The 18,380-nt window shown below is 37.9% G+C and overlaps 1 protein-coding gene across 3 annotated transcripts; it reads right to left on the bottom strand.

Annotated features, from left to right (window-relative positions):
- Nucleotides 1-220: 220 nt before the first annotated feature.
- TP53 (tumor protein p53) lies at nt 221-17,331 on the bottom strand. Of its 3 annotated transcripts, none has more exons than XM_051995798.1 (11): nt 17,268-17,331; nt 6,299-6,394; nt 5,952-5,982; nt 5,642-5,845; nt 4,048-4,234; nt 3,852-3,964; nt 3,646-3,755; nt 2,704-2,840; nt 2,515-2,588; nt 1,085-1,191; nt 221-788 (listed from the first exon to the last, which is right to left on the bottom strand). In XM_051995798.1, the coding sequence occupies exons 2-11, from the start codon at nt 6,364-6,366 to the stop codon at nt 704-706; spliced, it is 1,116 nt and encodes a 371-aa protein (XP_051851758.1). In that variant the 5' UTR covers nt 6,367-6,394; nt 17,268-17,331; the 3' UTR covers nt 221-703. The 3 variants fall into 3 exon arrangements, with proteins under 3 accessions (XP_051851758.1, XP_051851756.1, XP_051851757.1); XM_051995796.1 differs by having other exon boundaries at nt 17,181-17,279; XM_051995797.1 differs by lacking the exon at nt 17,268-17,331 and having other exon boundaries at nt 5,941-5,982; nt 6,299-6,314.
- Nucleotides 17,332-18,380: the final 1,049 nt, after the last annotated feature.

The raw sequence follows: 18,380 nt of genomic DNA, 5'->3' as shown, positions 1-18,380 counted from the left end.
TTGCCCTCCTGGGGAGGACCTAGACTTATGAATAGGACTGGGGGGAGGGAAGGGTGCAAATAAGATGGCCCCCTCATTGTCATGCAGCCCACAGACTGACCCAGTCCCGGTGCTTTGTTTCACTCCTGGAGCTTGTTCCCTTCCATTTCTAGTTTGTTCCTCTATTAACACCACCTGCTCCCCCCAGAGGCCCCTAGCATTTAAATATCAGATGGACAACTAGCATTAACTCTTTATTTGAAAATAAGAAATGTAAAAAATGGCAAAAAGATTATAAAAAAGGGTTGGGGCAACCCCAAAAACTTCACTGAGGTGGGCACTTCAGACTAACTCCGGGGGTTACTGGGGTTATATTTCAGACTGGGGTGTTCATTTTATTCCAGATGTCAAAATGGAAAAACTCTTGTCTAGAAATACGGCAGAACGGAAATATCCCTGTGGAGTTCTGGGTTTAAATCCTGTTTCTGTGACCCTCAGGTAGCAAAAAGCTTGCAGCTAGACTGGACCTGCTATCAGGAAGTCCTGGGCTGAGTCAGAACAGGGTCATGACAAGGTCATATTCAGGACAACTGAACAGCAAAGTGAAGGAGAGTTTGCTATTTAAGATAGATAAGTTGGAAAAAGGGGGTTTGGGGAATTTTAAGATTGGGAATCTCCAAAGTTCAGAGAAGGTTACAAAGTGTCTTGGGGATGCTACAAAGCCTCAGTCAGAGTCAGCAACTTCACTTTTCACCAAAAGTCTTTTGCCTTGACAGGGGGTAGAATCTCCTCTCTTGGACTTCAATTGGCTGCAGGAAAAAAGTAGTTTAGAGAAGATTAAGCTGGAAAAAAGAAGCTCATTTTGTACTGACCTTAACTAGACTGATATATAGAGAGGCCAACTCTAAGGGAACATACAAATCAGGGTTCAAGACTATATTCCTATAAGCTGGAAAGAGGGAATGGGATTTATTAGGAAAATATCAAGGATATTTTCATATTTGCCCTGATCTCCAAGGTCAACCACACATATGCATGAATTGTGGCGAAGGTCTGAACACGTCAGAATCTCCTGCCTGGTTGACAGGGACTTAAGGACATTCACCTGCGGTGGGGACAGCTCCCTTCAGGGTCTTTCCCACTATGAGCTTCTTTTAGTTCCAAGGCTTCATTCAGCTCTCGAAGTAGCTCGTAGCGGTGTCGACCTCGAATCTAGGAGTTTGTAGGGAGAAGTGAAAATGTTATTAGGCACATCCAGAAAATACTTTAAACTGTATTTAAAAGCCTATTTTTTGTCCTAGGCACAAAAAGGTAGATTTTGTAACCATCATATTACTGTTCTACTTGGTAAAAAGAATAAATGGCTAAAAATGCTCAAGTTAAAATCCAGCCTTACTATATATGACTATGGGCAAAAATGCCTTTTAGAATGGGTAATATTCTTCTTTGAGTAGAAAGTTACATCCTTCTGATTAGGAAAAAAAAAAGTGATTTGCATAGAAAACTACTTCCACAAATTATCAGGTTTTTTTTTTTGTTTTGAGCCAGTCCAGGGCTCTTAAAGAGTCTCCAATCTCCCTCTCTTCCAAGGTAAGGCCTGTCAAAGATCCTGGTTGAGGAAATGGAGCTGAATATGGTAAGTCAAGTTGTAGAAGTTAATAGAATCAGGATGAGTTAACAAAAAAATCAAGTCTTTGTAACATGAAGCTTAGAATTGAAGATGATTAAGAATTAATGAGAGGCATTCACTTTTCTCCCAAAAAGTTAATAACTAACTCTAGCTATTTGTAAATAAATAAACTCTAAATAAACTCTAGTTATTTACATTCCCTTCTCATTGAATGCTGCCAGCTAAACAGCTACCTTTTATTTCCTGATGCTCTGTCACTTTCATTGACTGGTATCTCTAAAAGATGATAGCAACCAAGTAGTTGCAGTTAGGACTTCATGGTGAAAGAAATAACCTCCAAAAATGCATTTACATGAGATGACTATCTATAAAGAGCTATATTTTATGAAAAAGGGAAAAGCATTGATAGTATTGTAGCAAGGTTAGAGGTACAAACACCACCTGGTGGCCCTATGTTCTAACTGCAAGCAATATACAGATAGGAAAGAGGAAAAACCAATCTCACTCAGTGCTGGCTTTATAAACAATCTAAAATCTAAGGTTTACAAAGCTTTCCCCTGGACCCACTCATGTAGAACAACTATTTTACAGATGAAGATACTATAGAGTTCAGATAAATTAAATGACCTGCCAAAGCTTACACAATTAATAAGTGTCAGAGCTAGGTTTATTATTCAAATAAGTTTCCTCACTGCAACATTTTTATGCTACATGAACACTTATTGATAGGGATTAAGACCAAGAAAGGAGAAAGGGGCCAAGAAACAGAGCTACTCCAAGATTCTCATTTAAGTCCCACCACTCCTGGAAGGTAATAATGACATGGTCCCATTCTAGGTCACTTAATATTCTGACCTGGAAAAAGGAAAAGGGTTCTGCCTAGAAACACATCTAATTTATCATACCTGGAGAGTGAAATATTCTCCATCCATTAACTTCTTTTTAGTCTTGGGGGTGCTGCTAGGAGTTGTGGGCAATGCTGGAAGACATGGACAAAAGGGGGTAAACAAGTGGACTCCCATTTTATCAGTTTGTTTCCTCAACCCCCAGTCTGTTCCAATAAAATTTCTTCTCCATTTCTTCTCCACTCATACCACGTTTATTGCTCTCAGAGGATGGCTGTGGATTGTGACCTCCCTTCTTCCGGAAATTTTCCTCTTCAGTCCGTCGGTCTCTTCCAGGACAGGCACATACACGTACTTCAAAGCTCCGACGTCCAAGAAGCTGACCACTAAGGAAGAGATGGGGTAAAAGAATAAATATTCATGTCAGCCTAATTTTCTTTACTCCTGCCCTCTCTTCTCCCTTCCTTCTATGTCCCCACTCTCAAATAAGGAAACAGACACAGGTCAGAGAAATTGGAAGTGGAATGTGATAGAAGAGTGAAGAGGAAATTTGAGTGGATAAATGTATTGGTGTGGATTCTGGAAAGTTAGGAACTTTTAAAAAATTTTACTCTGTAAAATAGTTTATGACAAAGTTCAAAATATAGGGTGTCCCCAAAGTCCCCTAAGGTTTAACACTGCACTAATTAAGTGTTTAAGACTGTACTAATAACTTTTAATGCTGCTGAAATGGATATTGTCATGAGCTCAAAAGGGAATTAGTAAAAGCTATTTTTTTTTCCTAATTCAGTTCAATAAACATTAATTAAGCATGTATGTACAAGGTACATGGCAGGCAATGGGGATACAAAGAAAAAACAAGACTCATGACAGACTCAAGAAACTTACAATTTAATTTGGGGATGGAAACAGATTAGATAGGTATACAACTAACTTGAACACAAGGAATAATTTGAGCTCTCAGCAAAGTGCTATGGAAGATTTGTGGAATGAATTATTCCTAGCTTAAAGATGATGGAATGATTGCTGAGCTGGGTGGGAAGGAGGAGTTACTTTTGAGGGACATGAGTCACAGGGAGAATGGAACTAGTAGCTGGACTTTGCAGACTTAGAAGATATAGACACAAAAGAAGGAGAGAAAGATATCTGGAATTCTCTGACTAGGAAGAACCTATGGAATCAGACTATCACCTGGAGTCTTCTAGAGTTATGATAGTGAGGATTGGGCGCCGGTTCATGCCCCCCATGCAGGAACTGTTGCACATATAGTTGTAATGGACTGTAGTATAATCACAGCCAACCTGAAAGTGAGAAGACCCATTATCTGTTCAGTAACTCAACAGGCTGCCATTGCTAAATATCCCTCTTCCTGGACACCCCGGAGCCCTCAAACACACCTCTGGGGACTCATAAGGGACGGACACACTCTGTCGCTGGGTGGTGAGATCACTAAGGTATTCAGCCCGTAGGTTTCCTTCCACCCGAATCAGGTGCTGTGGGGGTGCCAAGGCTATAGGGCAGATGGCAAAAAGTGTTAGGATGAGGGAAGCTGGTTCCTCCTCCATTCCCATGTTGGGGTGCTTCTGTTCTCACCATCTTTGTGCTCAGTACATCTTTCATGGTGGGGACAACGCTTAACCACCTCAGTCATATGTTCTGACTTCTTATAAATAGCCATAGCACGGACTCGGGCACCAGCAGGTGGTGGTGAAGTGACCCAGAGCTGGACAGGGCAGGTCTTGGCCAGCTGGCAAAATAGCTTGTTCAGTTCAGGGGAGTACTGTGGAGAAAGCCAGAGTATAGTGGAGTAAAGGTCTTGGTCAGTTCCAATTAAATATTTATTGAGTGAGTCCTATCCTTACATGCAAGAATCTAAAACAAGAAAGACAGTCCCTGCCCTCATAGAGTTTGCAGTTTGAAAAGACACAATTAATGCACTACAAGGTGAAGAGTAGCATAAAAGAGATGTGAGAATCCACAGGAATAAAAAACAATCAAAGGATGCCTTCAAGCAAAAGGTGGCATCTAATTGGATTATAAGGGGTTTTGAAGGTAGAGATGAGAAAGAAGGGATATTCTAGGGAAGGAGAAAAAAATAGATAAAAGTTTTAAGGCAGAAGTAATTAGTATGTATGGGAGAAAGAGCTTGGTCAGAGAGAGTATAAACTGTATACATGTAAGAAAACAAGACTCAAAAGACAGGTTATAACTGTCATAGGAGCAGTTAAGTGGGGTAGTGGATGGAGCACTAACCCTAGATTTAGGAGAACTTGAATTCAAACTGGGCCAAGACAGTTGACAGTAGCTATACAAACTTGGGCAAGTCACTTAACCTTGAGTGCCTTGTCACCAAAAACAAAGACCCCACTCTTCCCCCCCAAAACAAAGAACCCTATATCATAGAGGATCTTGAATGAAAAACAAAAAACAAAACTACTAGGATTTTTACACCATGTAGGGATAGAAATCTACTGAAGATTTAATTACCCCTGGCAGTAGTGTGAAATGTGAAGGATATAATAAAAGGATTCAGATTGCAGTGAAGAAAATAGTAAAGGAAGCTATTACAACAATAGTTTAGGCCAGATATAATGAAGGTTTAAACGAGTAATTCAGACAGGTGAGAGAAGAGGACAGAAATAAATGATATAGTGGAGATAGGAACAAGATTTATCTAAGTGGGATGAGTATGATATTAGGAGGAAAGGCAAGATTATAAGTGTCATCATCAATAAGTATTTAGTCAGAGTCAGAGCTGAGCCTTGCACCATGGCAGATATAAAAGCAAAAGCAGTAAGCACTGTTCCTGCCCATCACAAGAGGAGCAGGTGAGATAAGAAAAGGCTCTCAATTCTAGTGAAAGGATTGGTGCTATTGAGAGAAACAGATCAAAGACATAAGGTGAGGTCACAAAGATTTAACAATCTAAATAAGTAATGCTAAAAAAATCATCACCAAATGTCAAAGGGCTAAATCTTTAGGGTTCTTCATTATTTCCTCTCCCTCACATCCACCAAAGGGTCCAGTTCTATGGAATCTATGTCTACCAAAAGTCAGGGAGGTAAAAAAATGAGAGAACATAAAAGGGCAGAGGTCAACCCTATCAGAATCCATCAAGATCTGTCTATGCTTTTCTCTCACTCCTTTCCTTTCTCTTCTTACCTCCCTCCACCAATTCCCTACTGACCGTGCAGGTGACAGACTTGGCCGTTCCAGACTGTAGAAATCCAAGTCTGAAGCCATAATCTCCAGGATAGTCCTTTTGGGATGGAACAGTAGATGATGTTGGCAGGTTAACTGGGGGCAAAGACACCTGAAATCCATGATTTTCTTCCTCATTTTCCAGCCAGCTTATACTATCTGAAGAGGCAAACTGTATATCATCTATATTCTAGGGTTAGATGGAGAGAGAGATCACAAAATGAATCAGAGAAACCCAGATTTCCCCCCTAGCCTGTTCCTCACTTTGTTGTTCCCTTCATGTACCAAGTTCATACCGACAAATCATCTGGTAAATTGTTCCATTGTCTGAAAAGCAAAAAGAAAGAAATATCTGAAACTTTTTTTTAATATTAGTCATTTACATTTGGGGTTGGGGAGTAGACGGGGAGAGAATACTACATGGGTGACTGGACACACAGCCTAGTGGACAGAACAGGTCCTACTATTTGAACAAATTAACTATCTCTCTAAGATCACACATCTACATAAAGGAAAGGGCTGAAACTAACTCAACTCATCTATGATAAGGAAGTCATAGAGAGAACTCAGGGACATTTATTAAAAAGACTCATGATTGATAAGTAGGTAATGTTGGGAATGTCATACTCCACCCCTCACTCACAATTTCCATAGGTCTGAGAAGGTTTCCTGACTCAGTGGGGGCTCCAGATCTGATAGTGATTCCTCCATGGTAGACCTCAAGAAGGCAGTTTTGTGGCTGGTGGAGGATGTTAGGGAAAGGAAGGGAGGGAAAAGATATTAGTCCAAACTTATCCTTTTTGTATCCTGTAATTTCCTGACATTGCAACTTTGAGTAGGTTGGCTACAGTACCTTCTCTCCCTCCCTCCCTTCCTTTCTCTATCATGAGCAAAAGAATGTATTGATATGCAGGTTAAAGATGTTTGGGTAGAAACAATCAACAGCTTAGAAATTCCTAGACCCTGATTTAAACTCAATCCCTCCCAACCCCATTTCTTAACTTTCCCATTATCATTGAGAGTACTACCATCCTCCCAGTCACCAAGATGTCATCCTCCAACTCTCTTACATTCCATATCTAATCAGTTGTCAAGTCCTGTTATTCCACCTTTGTAACATTCTCTTTATTATTGGCTCCCTTCTCTCTTGATACCTTGGTATAATCCTCATCATTTCATAATTAACATGATGGTTGGTCTCATCTATTCCCATTTCAATCCACTTTCTACTCAGCTATCAAATTGGTCTTAAAATGCAGGCTTGATCATATTCATTTAATAAACTCCCTATTACTTCAAGGATCAAATATAAAATCCTGTTTGGCCTTTAAAGCCCTTCCTACGGTCTAGTTTTCTTAATCCTTTCTTCTCCATTCCAGGTACTTGACAATCCAGTGACACTGCCTCCTTGTTACTCTCCTAACAGATACTCTCTGGCTGTCCTCCCTCATGCCTGGAATGCTCCTTCATCATATATGACTTTTAGTCCACTTGGCTTCCTTCAAACTCCAGATAATGTTCAATTTTCTGTAAGAAACTATTGCCAGTTTTCCTTAGTCTCAATGTTTTCCCTCTGAGACTATCCCATTTAATATTCATACAATAATACATACTAGGTATCTACTATATACAAAGTAGACAAAGTCTAAATGAGTAAGAGTTCAAACCTATCATCAGGGAGCCTCTATAGAGTACTTACTAATAGGAGAAACCACACAGATAATAATAACAACATACAATAAGTACACCAGGGAGAGGAAAGACAAAGTATTATTATGTGAGATATGAGGAAATTAAACACCATAGCTTTAGAATGCTCAGATTTATTACATATTGAGCCATCTGATCTGGAAAACAATTTGAAATTATTTGTGAAGTAACTAAATTTGACCCAGTAAGGGCAAAGACAGAAAGGTCCCAAATATATCAAAATATCTACACAACAACTTTTTTTTTTTTTTTTTTGGGTAGTAACAACAAGCTAGAAACAAATTAATACCCATCAGTTGGGCAACAGTTGAACAAACTGTAGTCAATGGATATTACTGTACCAGATGAATAGATGATCTGAACAATCATTTCTTATGGCATAATAACACAAGTAATTCAGAAAGCCAGGAAGATTTGTACAGATGAATATCCAATAAAGAAGTTAATGAATGATAAAGCATGTTAAGTGTTTATAGCTTATGATAAATTTGGATAAAAATCCAATCTGTAACAAAAGTCAACTAAAGCAAAGCTCTGAGCTATCCCTAAACAACTGTATCTAAGACTTTCCTCAAGGTCAAGGTTTCCATTCTCAGGAAGAGCTAGCTACTTTAATGGACCATGGGAAGTCACTGAAGAGATATTACAATTCATGATTGGTAAGTTTTCAGAATTGGGGAACTCCTAGGACTTGCTAAGGGACAAGCACATGGTCAGAAGGATTTTGGAGCTTTTCACAGGTCATAAGAACGTTGTAAGAAGTTTGTCAAACAAGGCCTTCAACAGGCTTGTTCAAACCATTTATTCCAAGAAAACAAGGATGCTAACAGAGCTGTGTTTTTTCAAGCACAATTCTCTCATAGTTCATTGATAGGAGGGAAGGGCAGAAGGCCTAATATAGAAAATTCTTAATACAAGTTAATATACTAATAAAATATATATCTAACCTATAAATCACATAGAAATAATATTATCATTTAGTTAATTATAGTTAATCATAACCTACATGACTCATTCTTATTAACTAAATCAAATTTAATCCTATTCTACTTAACTCAGAACAATGAACTGAATAAAGGCTGATTAAATTGAATTGGGGTAGCAAAACTATTTTTATAGTGATAAGTGCTAAGAATATAACTAGCAAAGCAAGACATCTCAAGTTCACAAGAAACTCAAAAATTCTAATTGGGAAAGTAAAGGAAAGCTGAGCTGAAAGGGGGAAAGAACTAGTCTTTAGGACACATCTCAGGATATAATGGAAGGGCAGACTCTAAGGTGCAAGAATTTTTTTTTCTTTCTAAAAATATTTATTTATTTTTAATTCACACTGCTTTTTGAATCATGCTGGGAGAGAAAAATCACGGAAAAGGGGAAAACCATGGGAGAGGGAAAAAAAACCAACAGGAAAAAAAGTGAACATAGCATGTGTTGATTTACATTCAATCTCCATAGTTCTTTTTCTGGATGCAGCTGGTATTTTCTATCCAAAGTCTATTGGGATTGTTTTGGAAGATTCAGGAATCTTTAGGATACACTGACAGATCAGATGGAGATGCATGTTATTTGAGACAAGAGTGGGATAATAGAACAGTTAGTAAGAACCAATTAATCAAAAGAACAATATACAAACTAACAGAAACAATACTAAAATATATTAAATTTTGTATTTAAATGGAACGCTTAATCTTGATTCTACAAGACTGATGATGAAACTCTTCTTCGTCTTGGTAGACAAATGATGAATTAGGGGTAGAGAGTATTGCACATGATAGCAGATTCAGGCATTGTAGATATTTTGTTTTGCTTTATTTGCACTGCAGATTTCCCCCACAAACAAAATTGTACCTCAGGGCAAACCCAAACCTATTAAAAACAAGTGAGACTTGGGGAAGAACCTATCTAGCTAAGATTTCTTTCTTTCTTTTTTTTTTTTTTTAATTTTTCAGCATCGACAAGTGCAAAACCTTTTGTTCCAACTTTTCTCCTCCTTCTCCCCACCCCTTCCCCCAGATGGCAGGTTGACCAATACATGTTAAATATGTTAAAGTATAAGTTAAATACAATATATGTATACATGTCCAAACAGTTATTTTGCTGTACAAAAAGAATGGACTTTGAAATAGTGTACAATTAGCCTGTGAAGGCAATCAAAAATGCAGGCAGACAAAAATAGAGGGATTGGGAATTCTATGTAGTGGTTCATAGTAATCTCCCAGAGTTCTTTTGCTGGGTGTAGCTGGTACAATTCATTACTGCTCTATTGGAACTGATTTGGTTCATCTCATTGTTGAAGAGGACCACGTCCATCAGAATTGATCATCATATAGTATTGTTGTTGAAGTATATAATGGTCCTGACTAGCTAAGATTTCAAAGAAAAACTCCAAGACAGAAGTTTTGACTCATGTGAAGTAAAGCATCTTCAGGTTAGCTCTGCTGAAACAGCAAGGAAAGAGCCCCCAGATTAACTGGGTTTGGAGATAGTCTTAGCTCCAATCAGGAAATTTCACTCCCAGATAGTATGGGGAGTCAGGGGTCTGAGTCCAGGAAGACTGAGGAAACCTCTGCTAATAAGAGTGACCAAGGTCCACTTATGCTGTTGAGACTACTATGAATGACAAGGAAATCAGCATAGGTCCAGGAGTGCAGAAGCAGTATTAGATAGAATATCTGCAGGCTGCAGGCTCTTATAAAAGGGTGGAATTCTTGGTTTTGGGTTCTCGGCCAAAAGGGAGAAGTAAAGTGAAGCCAGAGGTACCCCTCCAACATCACTCTCACCCATAGGACTTTAGAGCAAGAGAGAGTATGCCAAGAAGAAAGAACCTAACTATAGAAAGTTACTGTGGGAAAAGAGAAGACCAAGGATCAGGGAAAGAAAGAAAGAGAAACAATTCCAAATTTTAGCAAAGTTGCAGGATACAAAATAAATCCACAGAAATTATCAGCATTTTTATACATCACCAACAAAGTCCATCAGCAAGAGATACAAAGAGAAATTCCATTTAAAATAACTTTTGATAGTATGAACACAACTACAAAACACTTTCCAAACAGATAAAATCAGATCTAAACAATTAGAAAAATATCAAGTGCTCTTACATAGATCAAGAGAATATAATAAAAAGGACAATACTACCTAAACTAGCCTATTTATTTAGTGCTATACCAATCAAACTCCCAAGAAACTATTTTACTAACACCTAGAAAAAATAACAACAAAATTCACCTGGAAGAATAGAAGGTCAAGAATTTCAAGGGAATTAATAAAAAAATTAAAAAATTAAAAAAAAAAGAAAGTGGCCTAGTTTTACCAGACCTAAAATTATATTAGAAAGCAGTGGTCACAAAAACCATTTGGTAATGACTAAGAAATAGAGCAACTAATCAGTGGAATAGATTAGGTTCACAAGACAAAATAATCGATGACTATAGCAATCTAGTGTTTGACAAACTCCCAAACCCCAGATTTTGGGATGAGAACTCACTATTTGACAAAAACTGCTAGGAAAATTGGAAACTAGTATGGCAGAAACTAGGTATTGACCAACACCTAACACCATATAAGGTCGAAATGGGTTCATGATCTAGACATGAAGAATGAGATTATAAATAAATTAGAACAACATAATTTACCTCTTAGATCTGTGGAGGAGAAAGGAATTTGTGTCCAAAGAAGAACTGGAGCTCATAACTGAACACCAGATAGATCATTTTGATCATATTAAATTAAAAAGTTTTTGTATAAACAAAATTAATTCAGACAAGATCAGAAGGGAAGCAATAAACTGGGAAAACATTTTTACATTCAAGGGTTCTGAGATAAATGCCTCACTTCTAAAACATATAGAGAATTGACCCAAAATTTATAAGAATTCAAGCCATGGGTCAAAGGATATGAATACTCAATTTTCAGATGAAGAAATTAAAATCATTTCTAATCATATGAGAAGGTACTCCAAATCACTACTGAACAGTGAAAGACAAATTAAGACAACTCTCTGATACCACTAAATACCTCTCAGATTGGCTAAGATGATAGGAAAAGATAATGACGAATGTTGGAGGGGAATGTAGGAAAACTGGGACACTAATACATTGTTGGTGGAACTATGAATGGATCCAGCCATTCTGGAAAGCAATTTGGAATTATGTCCAAAGAGATCTTAAAGAAGGGAAAGGGATCCACATGGGCAAAAACATTTCTGGCAGCCCTTTCTGTAGTGGCAAGAAATTGGAAACTGAGTGGATAAATGGCTGAATAAGTTATAGAATATGGATGTTATGGAATATTATTGCTCTATAAGAAACGACCAGAAGGATTATTTCAGAGAAGCCTGGAGAGACTTATATGAACTGATGCTAAGTGAAATAAGTAGAACCAGGAGATCATTAAACATAGCAACAAGATTATATGATGATCAATTCTGATGGATGTGGCTCTCTTCAACAATGAGATGATTCAGATAAGTTCTAATTGTCTAGTGATGAAGAAAGCCATCTACACCCAGAGAGAGGATTGTGGAAATTGAGTTTGGTTCACAACTTAGCATTTTCACTCTTTTTGTTGTTTGCTTGCATTTTATTTTCCTTCCCTTTTTTTTCTGGTTTGATTTGATTTTTCTTGTGTGACAAGATAATTATGTAAATATATATGCATACATGGGATTTAACATATATATATATATTTCTACCATGTTTAACACATATAGGACTACTTGGCATCTAGGGGATGGGGGAAGGGGTGGAAAAATTGGAATACAAGGTTTTGCAAGAGCTAATGTTGAATAATTGTTTTGAAAAATGAAAAGTTTTAATAAGGGGGGGTAAAAGAAAATTAGAATTGGGCAAAGGGAAGTCAGTGAAATTACAAGAGACTAAGAAGAAATTTAGAAAAACAGATCAAGAAAAACACAATAATTGGATTATTTGAAATCTATGACCAAAAAAAGGGACCTTGATACAATAGAAGAAATAATTTAAAAAGATTGTCTGGATGTAATAGTACAAGAGGGGAAAGTAAAAATTAAAACAACAACAACAACAACAAAAAACCACTGATCATCACCTGAAAGAGATTCTATGAGGAAAACATATAGGAACATCTAAAATTCTGAAATCCCCAAATCAAAGAAAAAAAATTTTTTTTTACAAGCAACAGCATCAGTAATAGCAACAACAATTCAAATATGCTAGAACTACTATTAGAATTGCACAAGATCCATCAGCATATACAATAAAAAACTGCAGTCCTAGAATACCGTATATTAACAATCAAAAAGGCAAAAATATGTCCAGCAAAATTAAATATAATATGGAATAAAGAACACAAAAGAGGACAAAAGAAAACCTATAAGGAAGCAAAAAAAAAAAAAAAAAAAAAGATGGACAGTTTTGGGAGATTTATTGTTATATATTTTGATTTCTTATGTTCTGCTGTTCATATGACAAAATTTTTTGTTTTTTTTCTATTTTGCATATAAGTTTTAAATTAATGTTAATTTTTTTTTTTTAAAATAAAGCATTAAAAAGAAAAGAGAGGAGGATGAAGATGACCAGAAAGTAAGGTATAAATGAAAAGTGTAAAAGGAAGGACAAGGAATTCTAGAGATGGGTGGCATGATTAATTTTAGGATAAAAGAGCATATATGTTGCTACTTCCTTTGACAATAGACTTATATGTTACACATAATCAGTAACTGAGTCCCTACAATGTACAAAGGACAGGGTGGCACTAGACAGAATAAATGACTTGCCCTTGGGAGCAATATTAATAAATATTAAAAACTAAAATTCAAATCTAATGCTTCTAACTCCAACTCTGACACCAGCTCCCTCTTATTGCACACAATACAATTATGGGCTGGGAAGTTTATAGGAAAGGCAGGGTGGAAGATTATTTAATTTTTTTGAAAACCAATATAATCCTAAAATGTTCTACAAGTGTCAGTATTTTTAAAATTCCTAATCTCAATCTAAGTTTTGATATCTGATATCAGAGTTGAGATGCTCAGGTGAAAAAAAGTTCACTACTTGTTTCTGGCTTTATAAGACTTGCCAAAAGCTTGTGTTCTGTCACTGCCTTTGAGAAACCAGAGTACAGAGATGTCTCAAAAAGAACTTTTAGCAGAATTTAATGTCAATACCAAAAACAATTCCTTGTCTACTAAGAGTCTGATTTTGCCTTAGAAATGAGAGCAGGTATGGAGGGATTCAATATTACCCCACCCCTATGACCGGAAAATACCTGGACCTCTTGCTGATGACATCAGTAGTGTATTTAGGGGAAGAGAAGGGGAAGGGGGAAAGAGAAACACCATATCTTTATTATATAATACCATTATATACTATTTCCCCCTGAAGTTCTTCTCCAGTGCCACCTCCTCAAAATGTGGAGGTGAATATATGGAAGCTATCAAAAGCATAGCAAAAACTCTGGAGATGGTTACAAATTGTTTCATCTACATGTCTATATTTATAATAGGTATAATATATACCAGCCTAGCTAAATTTGGAAATATTCATCACCAAACTGGCCACAGGATGGTAAAGATCATGCCAATTCTAAACTCATTGTCAAATACCCTTCTGACAGTTATCTTTGTTGTCAATGTTCACTTTAGAAAAATCATCAATTTGGAGTTGAGAAGCTCTGGATTCAAATCTCAGCCCATGATACTTTGTGCCATTAGATAGGTCACTCAATTTTCCAATTTCCTTATCTGTAAAATGAGAGGTTGTGTCAGCTGTGATCTGCTTTAATGCTCATTCATTAGAATTAAACATTAAACAGGTTAACATGCCAATGGCTTTTTTTTTTTTTTTTTTTTTTTGCTGAGGCAATTGGGGTTAAGTGACTTGCCCAGAGTCACAAGGCTATATCTTTTACTAAAATGGAGTTTACAATGCAGTGAGGGGAAAGAAGAAAATTGTGATACACACACATATATAAATGAAGAATAATGTAGCATTTTTCAGGGAGGTTGGGATACCATTATATAGGAATTACAAGTCAAATAGGGAAGTCAAACTAAGGAAAATCTCGTTAATAGTTGTAAAAAGGAAGACTGGAAGTAGGGAGAGCAATGCTGTTACAACAATCTGAGGTGATGAGAGCTTGGGAAGATGCCTTTGGAATTCAGCATAGGAGACTTGAAAGAAATGGTTTTATAAATAGGAACAGAAGACAGAGGAGAAATATCCAGGTGAAGGGAATGTTCAACCATAAAAAACTGCTAAGAACTTTCAGCATCACCAGGACTGAGAAAAAGACATTGAACTTAGCAGTTAAAATAATGGTGAGTCAGATGGTGAAAAAAAATTAAAAGGCAATTCTGAAAATAAAGATGAACTATGAATTGCATGGAAAAACACTCCAAATCATTAATAATAAATTCACTCTATATAACTAATAAATTAAACATCTCAAGCCCATTATATTGATAATGAATAAAAACATAAAAAAAAAGGAACCTATTCTTCAAATCTCAGGTAATTCTGCAAGTTTTTCCTAATCCTCCTTAATTTTAGTACCTTCTCCAATGTATCTTCTATCTTATTTTTACAAAGTTGTTTGCATGTTAAAATAACTGTATGCACATATATACATATATTGTTTTTAACATATTTAACATGTATTCGTCTACTTGCCATCTGGGGAGGGGGAAGGGAAGGAGGGGAAAAAGTGGAACAAAAGGTTTTGCATTTGTCAATGATGAAAAATTACCCATGCATATATCTTGTAAATAAAAAGCTATAATAATAATAATAATAAAGTTGTTTGCATGTTGCCATCCTCTTAGATTATTAAGTTCTTAAGAGCAAGAATAGATTTTGGTGGTAGTTTTTTTTTTTTTTTTTGAGGGGGGAGGGGGAGACGGGGAGCCTTTGTATTTCCAGCAATTTGAACTAGGTCACTAAGGCCTTATAGTATTTATATTTCCTACATGTGGCCTGGAGCGATGAAGGGGCTAAACCAAAGTTCTTTCCATCAATGATCCTATGATCTAGAGCTCACCATTTTTCAATGAGCAACCTAAAACAGAAACTGGCATGTCAGTTTGAGAGCTAGTCCCAAGTGTAGTTAAGAGAAGCAATTCCCAGCAATGGAAATCCTAAAAGTCAGGATGACAATAGATAGTTGAAGAGACTAAATATGCCGGCACCCATCTATTTGGCAGGGGGACTGAATATCTTGGCTCAAAAGAAGTTTTTTTTTAACGTAATCTACAACTCCACTTCCCCCAACAAGAATTTTTTTTTTCTTACTGGGGGAAAAATAAAATCCATTGTTTTCTCCCGGTTTTGCTCACTTAACTATCTAAATCAGTTCATCAAAGTTTCTCTGAAACTCATTTCTGAAACATTCAAAATAGTAATCCATTATTTGCTATAATTTAATCAGCCATACTACAAATTGATGGGTACCCCTTCAGTTTCCAATTCAAAAAAATTTGCTATACATATTTTTATGTAGGTGAATCCCTGTTCTCTTTGTTTTGGGGTGTATATATGTGTGTGTGTGTGTGTGTGTGTGTGTGTGTGTGTGTGTGTGTGTGTGTGTGATATATATATATATATATATATATATAGTTTTAATTTTGGCATGGCTCTTAGCCCAGGCTCAGCTCTATTCCAAGGCCCGCCCCTTCCATTGATGTACTCTCGCTCCTATCCCAAACCAGGAAGCCCGGAACGTACCACATAGCTAAAGGGGAAGGGAGGGAAAGGATCCCTCCCCCCAAAACAGACAAAGGTCGAGTCCACTCCAGGCTGAGTTAATCGGAGAGGGGCACGTTCAAGTGTGTAGGTAGGTATTTCAAAATAAGAAAACATTCCCCTTTCTTTCCAAAATGAATCCTTCCCCTCAAAACAAAACAAAGCAGATGTAGGTATCTCAATACAGAAAAAGTGATGAATATGTCATTATCGTGAGTTGAATAATTGCCTACTGTATATTTTTGTCTATTCTACATAAAGCGTTGAGCTAACCTGGGTTAATCCAAAACAGGAAATGCAAGATGGAAGTAAGCGAGAGAGAGGAAACACAATCTGGGATTCAAACACAAGATACACCATAGGGCAAGACAAGGATACTAGGTTCTTGCAGAAGTGGATGAAATGGGGACTCATAAACCAAGAATTTATTTGGACTTAAATCTCCCCCACTCACTCGCCAAGAGCGCCATAGTCAATCCCGCTCACTTCAGTCCCCGCCCAGCTGTATGTCCTGAAGGGAATGATTCTCTAGATTCGCAGAGTAATTTTCTCACCTCTTGAAACAAAGGGCCGCCTAAAAGTTGATCTTTGTTTTTTTCAGCTCCAAACTCACAGGGTGTGGGAAAACAACCTAAAGACCTTCTTTCCCCTTCCGGGAGTGGACTGCCTCGGCTCCGCAACGTGGCGTGCTCTCCCTCTCCCTCCTCCGAAATGCACCCTTTATTAAGCTCAGGCGATCGACACTCTTATTGAAAGTGGCTACTCAAAAGTTCTTTGGATCGTCTGGCCGCCCATTCACCAAGCCCCCCAATCCCTGAGTTTTGACCCAGATAGGCTAGAACAGGATCCCCTATACAGCGTGGACAAAATGGGGGAGGGAAGGGAGTGCTTCTACTCCGGAACAGCCATTCTTCGATGCCCCCTCTTCGGCGCTTCACCTGCTTCACCCCATCCTCATCCCCATCCCAATTTCCAATTATTCCAACCTCCGAAACCCGGGGCCGGTATTATAACCACTCCCAGAATCGCCTTTGACTCTGGGATTTAACAAGGACAACTCCTAACGCCGCCCCTCCCCCAACCACGGCGAATTGCTACCTGGAGAAAAGCCCCGGAGAGCCCAAGGATCCCCGACGTGCTCTCTCTCTGCACCGCAACTTCAAACTTTGAGTGGTCTAAACTTACCGCCAGCCTGTGCACACGCGACTGGAAAACCCCAATCCCAGCAGCCCCAGCGAAATTGTTGGCAAGAAGCCGGCCAGGCGCCATAGCAAGTGAGGGCAAGTGGCGGCACCTCCGGGGATTATTCATTTGTTGGTTTCCGAGTTGGGGAACCCCAGAGACTCGGGGTCCAATTCAGTTCCTTTCTTTTTTAGGTGAGGAAGTAGGTTCGCACAGGTCAAGCGATCTGTATGGCAATCTATTCAATTTAGACTCCAAGCCCCATGTATTTTATTTTGTATCTTGAATTATAATTCTACTTAGAGCAACCTTATAATAATAATTATCAATAATCATAGTGAAGAAGGGACCCCGAAACTCTAAAACTCCTAGAAGGAGAAAATCTCCTTCAACTCTGCCTCACTGAGAGACGGCCCAGAGAGAAACAAGATAAACAACTTCATTCTGTTATCTAGATAGGGTTGATTCAGTTCCCAGCTAAAAAATCCAACTCCATTCAATTAAAGATCTTCTATTCAATTCAACTACACCCACCAGCTTCATTTGGAGGGGGAGCAGATTTCGCTTGCAGCCAAAGACCTTCTTATAAAAATGGCAATTAAAAACTCATTTCTTTGCAGAGGTGCTGACATGCCAGGTATGCCAGGTTTGCTATGCTAAGGAAACCTCTGCCCACTGGAATAATATTCTCTTTCAGTGCTACTCTCTTTTTACCTTCACCTATTTCCCTAATGAGACTATGCCTCTCTGTCAGGATTTCTAACCTTACTTCCTAATTCCTATAATAAACCTCTTTTATCAATCTAGGTTTTCGGGTCTGTAAGATTCTTTGCAGAGAATCCCTGCTCCACCAGAAGGAGGTTCCTCAAAACTCTCTATCCTTGCTCCAAATCCCAAGGGGGTGTAGGATCCAAACCTCTCTATTTGGTTCCCTGAACCCGAACCTGCCCCTAGACCTTATCACTTAACTCCCTGGCCACAAGAAACTCTAATCTCATTTTGGTTCCCTAAAGCTCCAAAACCTAAACCTCATCAATAGTAGCTAACATTTACATAGCTATGCCAGGTGCTGGCACATACTATATTGTTTGATCCACACCCCTGGAAGGTAGGGAC

Source organism: Antechinus flavipes, chromosome 4 (genome assembly GCF_016432865.1).
Source record: "Antechinus flavipes isolate AdamAnt ecotype Samford, QLD, Australia chromosome 4, AdamAnt_v2, whole genome shotgun sequence".
Classification (NCBI taxonomy): domain Eukaryota; kingdom Metazoa; phylum Chordata; class Mammalia; order Dasyuromorphia; family Dasyuridae; genus Antechinus; species Antechinus flavipes.
The sequence above is the reverse complement of the archived record's forward strand: the minus strand, read 5'-3'. Positions and strand labels throughout refer to the sequence as shown.

Coding starts and splice junctions, on each gene's coding strand:
- TP53 (XM_051995798.1), bottom strand. CDS start 6,366: ATGGAGGAATCACTATCAGATCTGGAGCCCCCACTGAGTCAGGAAACC. Junction 4,235..5,641: donor CCAAGTCTGTCACCTGCACG/GTCAGTAGGGAA, acceptor CTTTCTCCACAG/TACTCCCCTGAACTGAACAA. Junction 789..1,084: donor GGGAGCTGTCCCCACCGCAG/GTGAATGTCCTT, acceptor TTTTTCCTGCAG/CCAATTGAAGTCCAAGAGAG.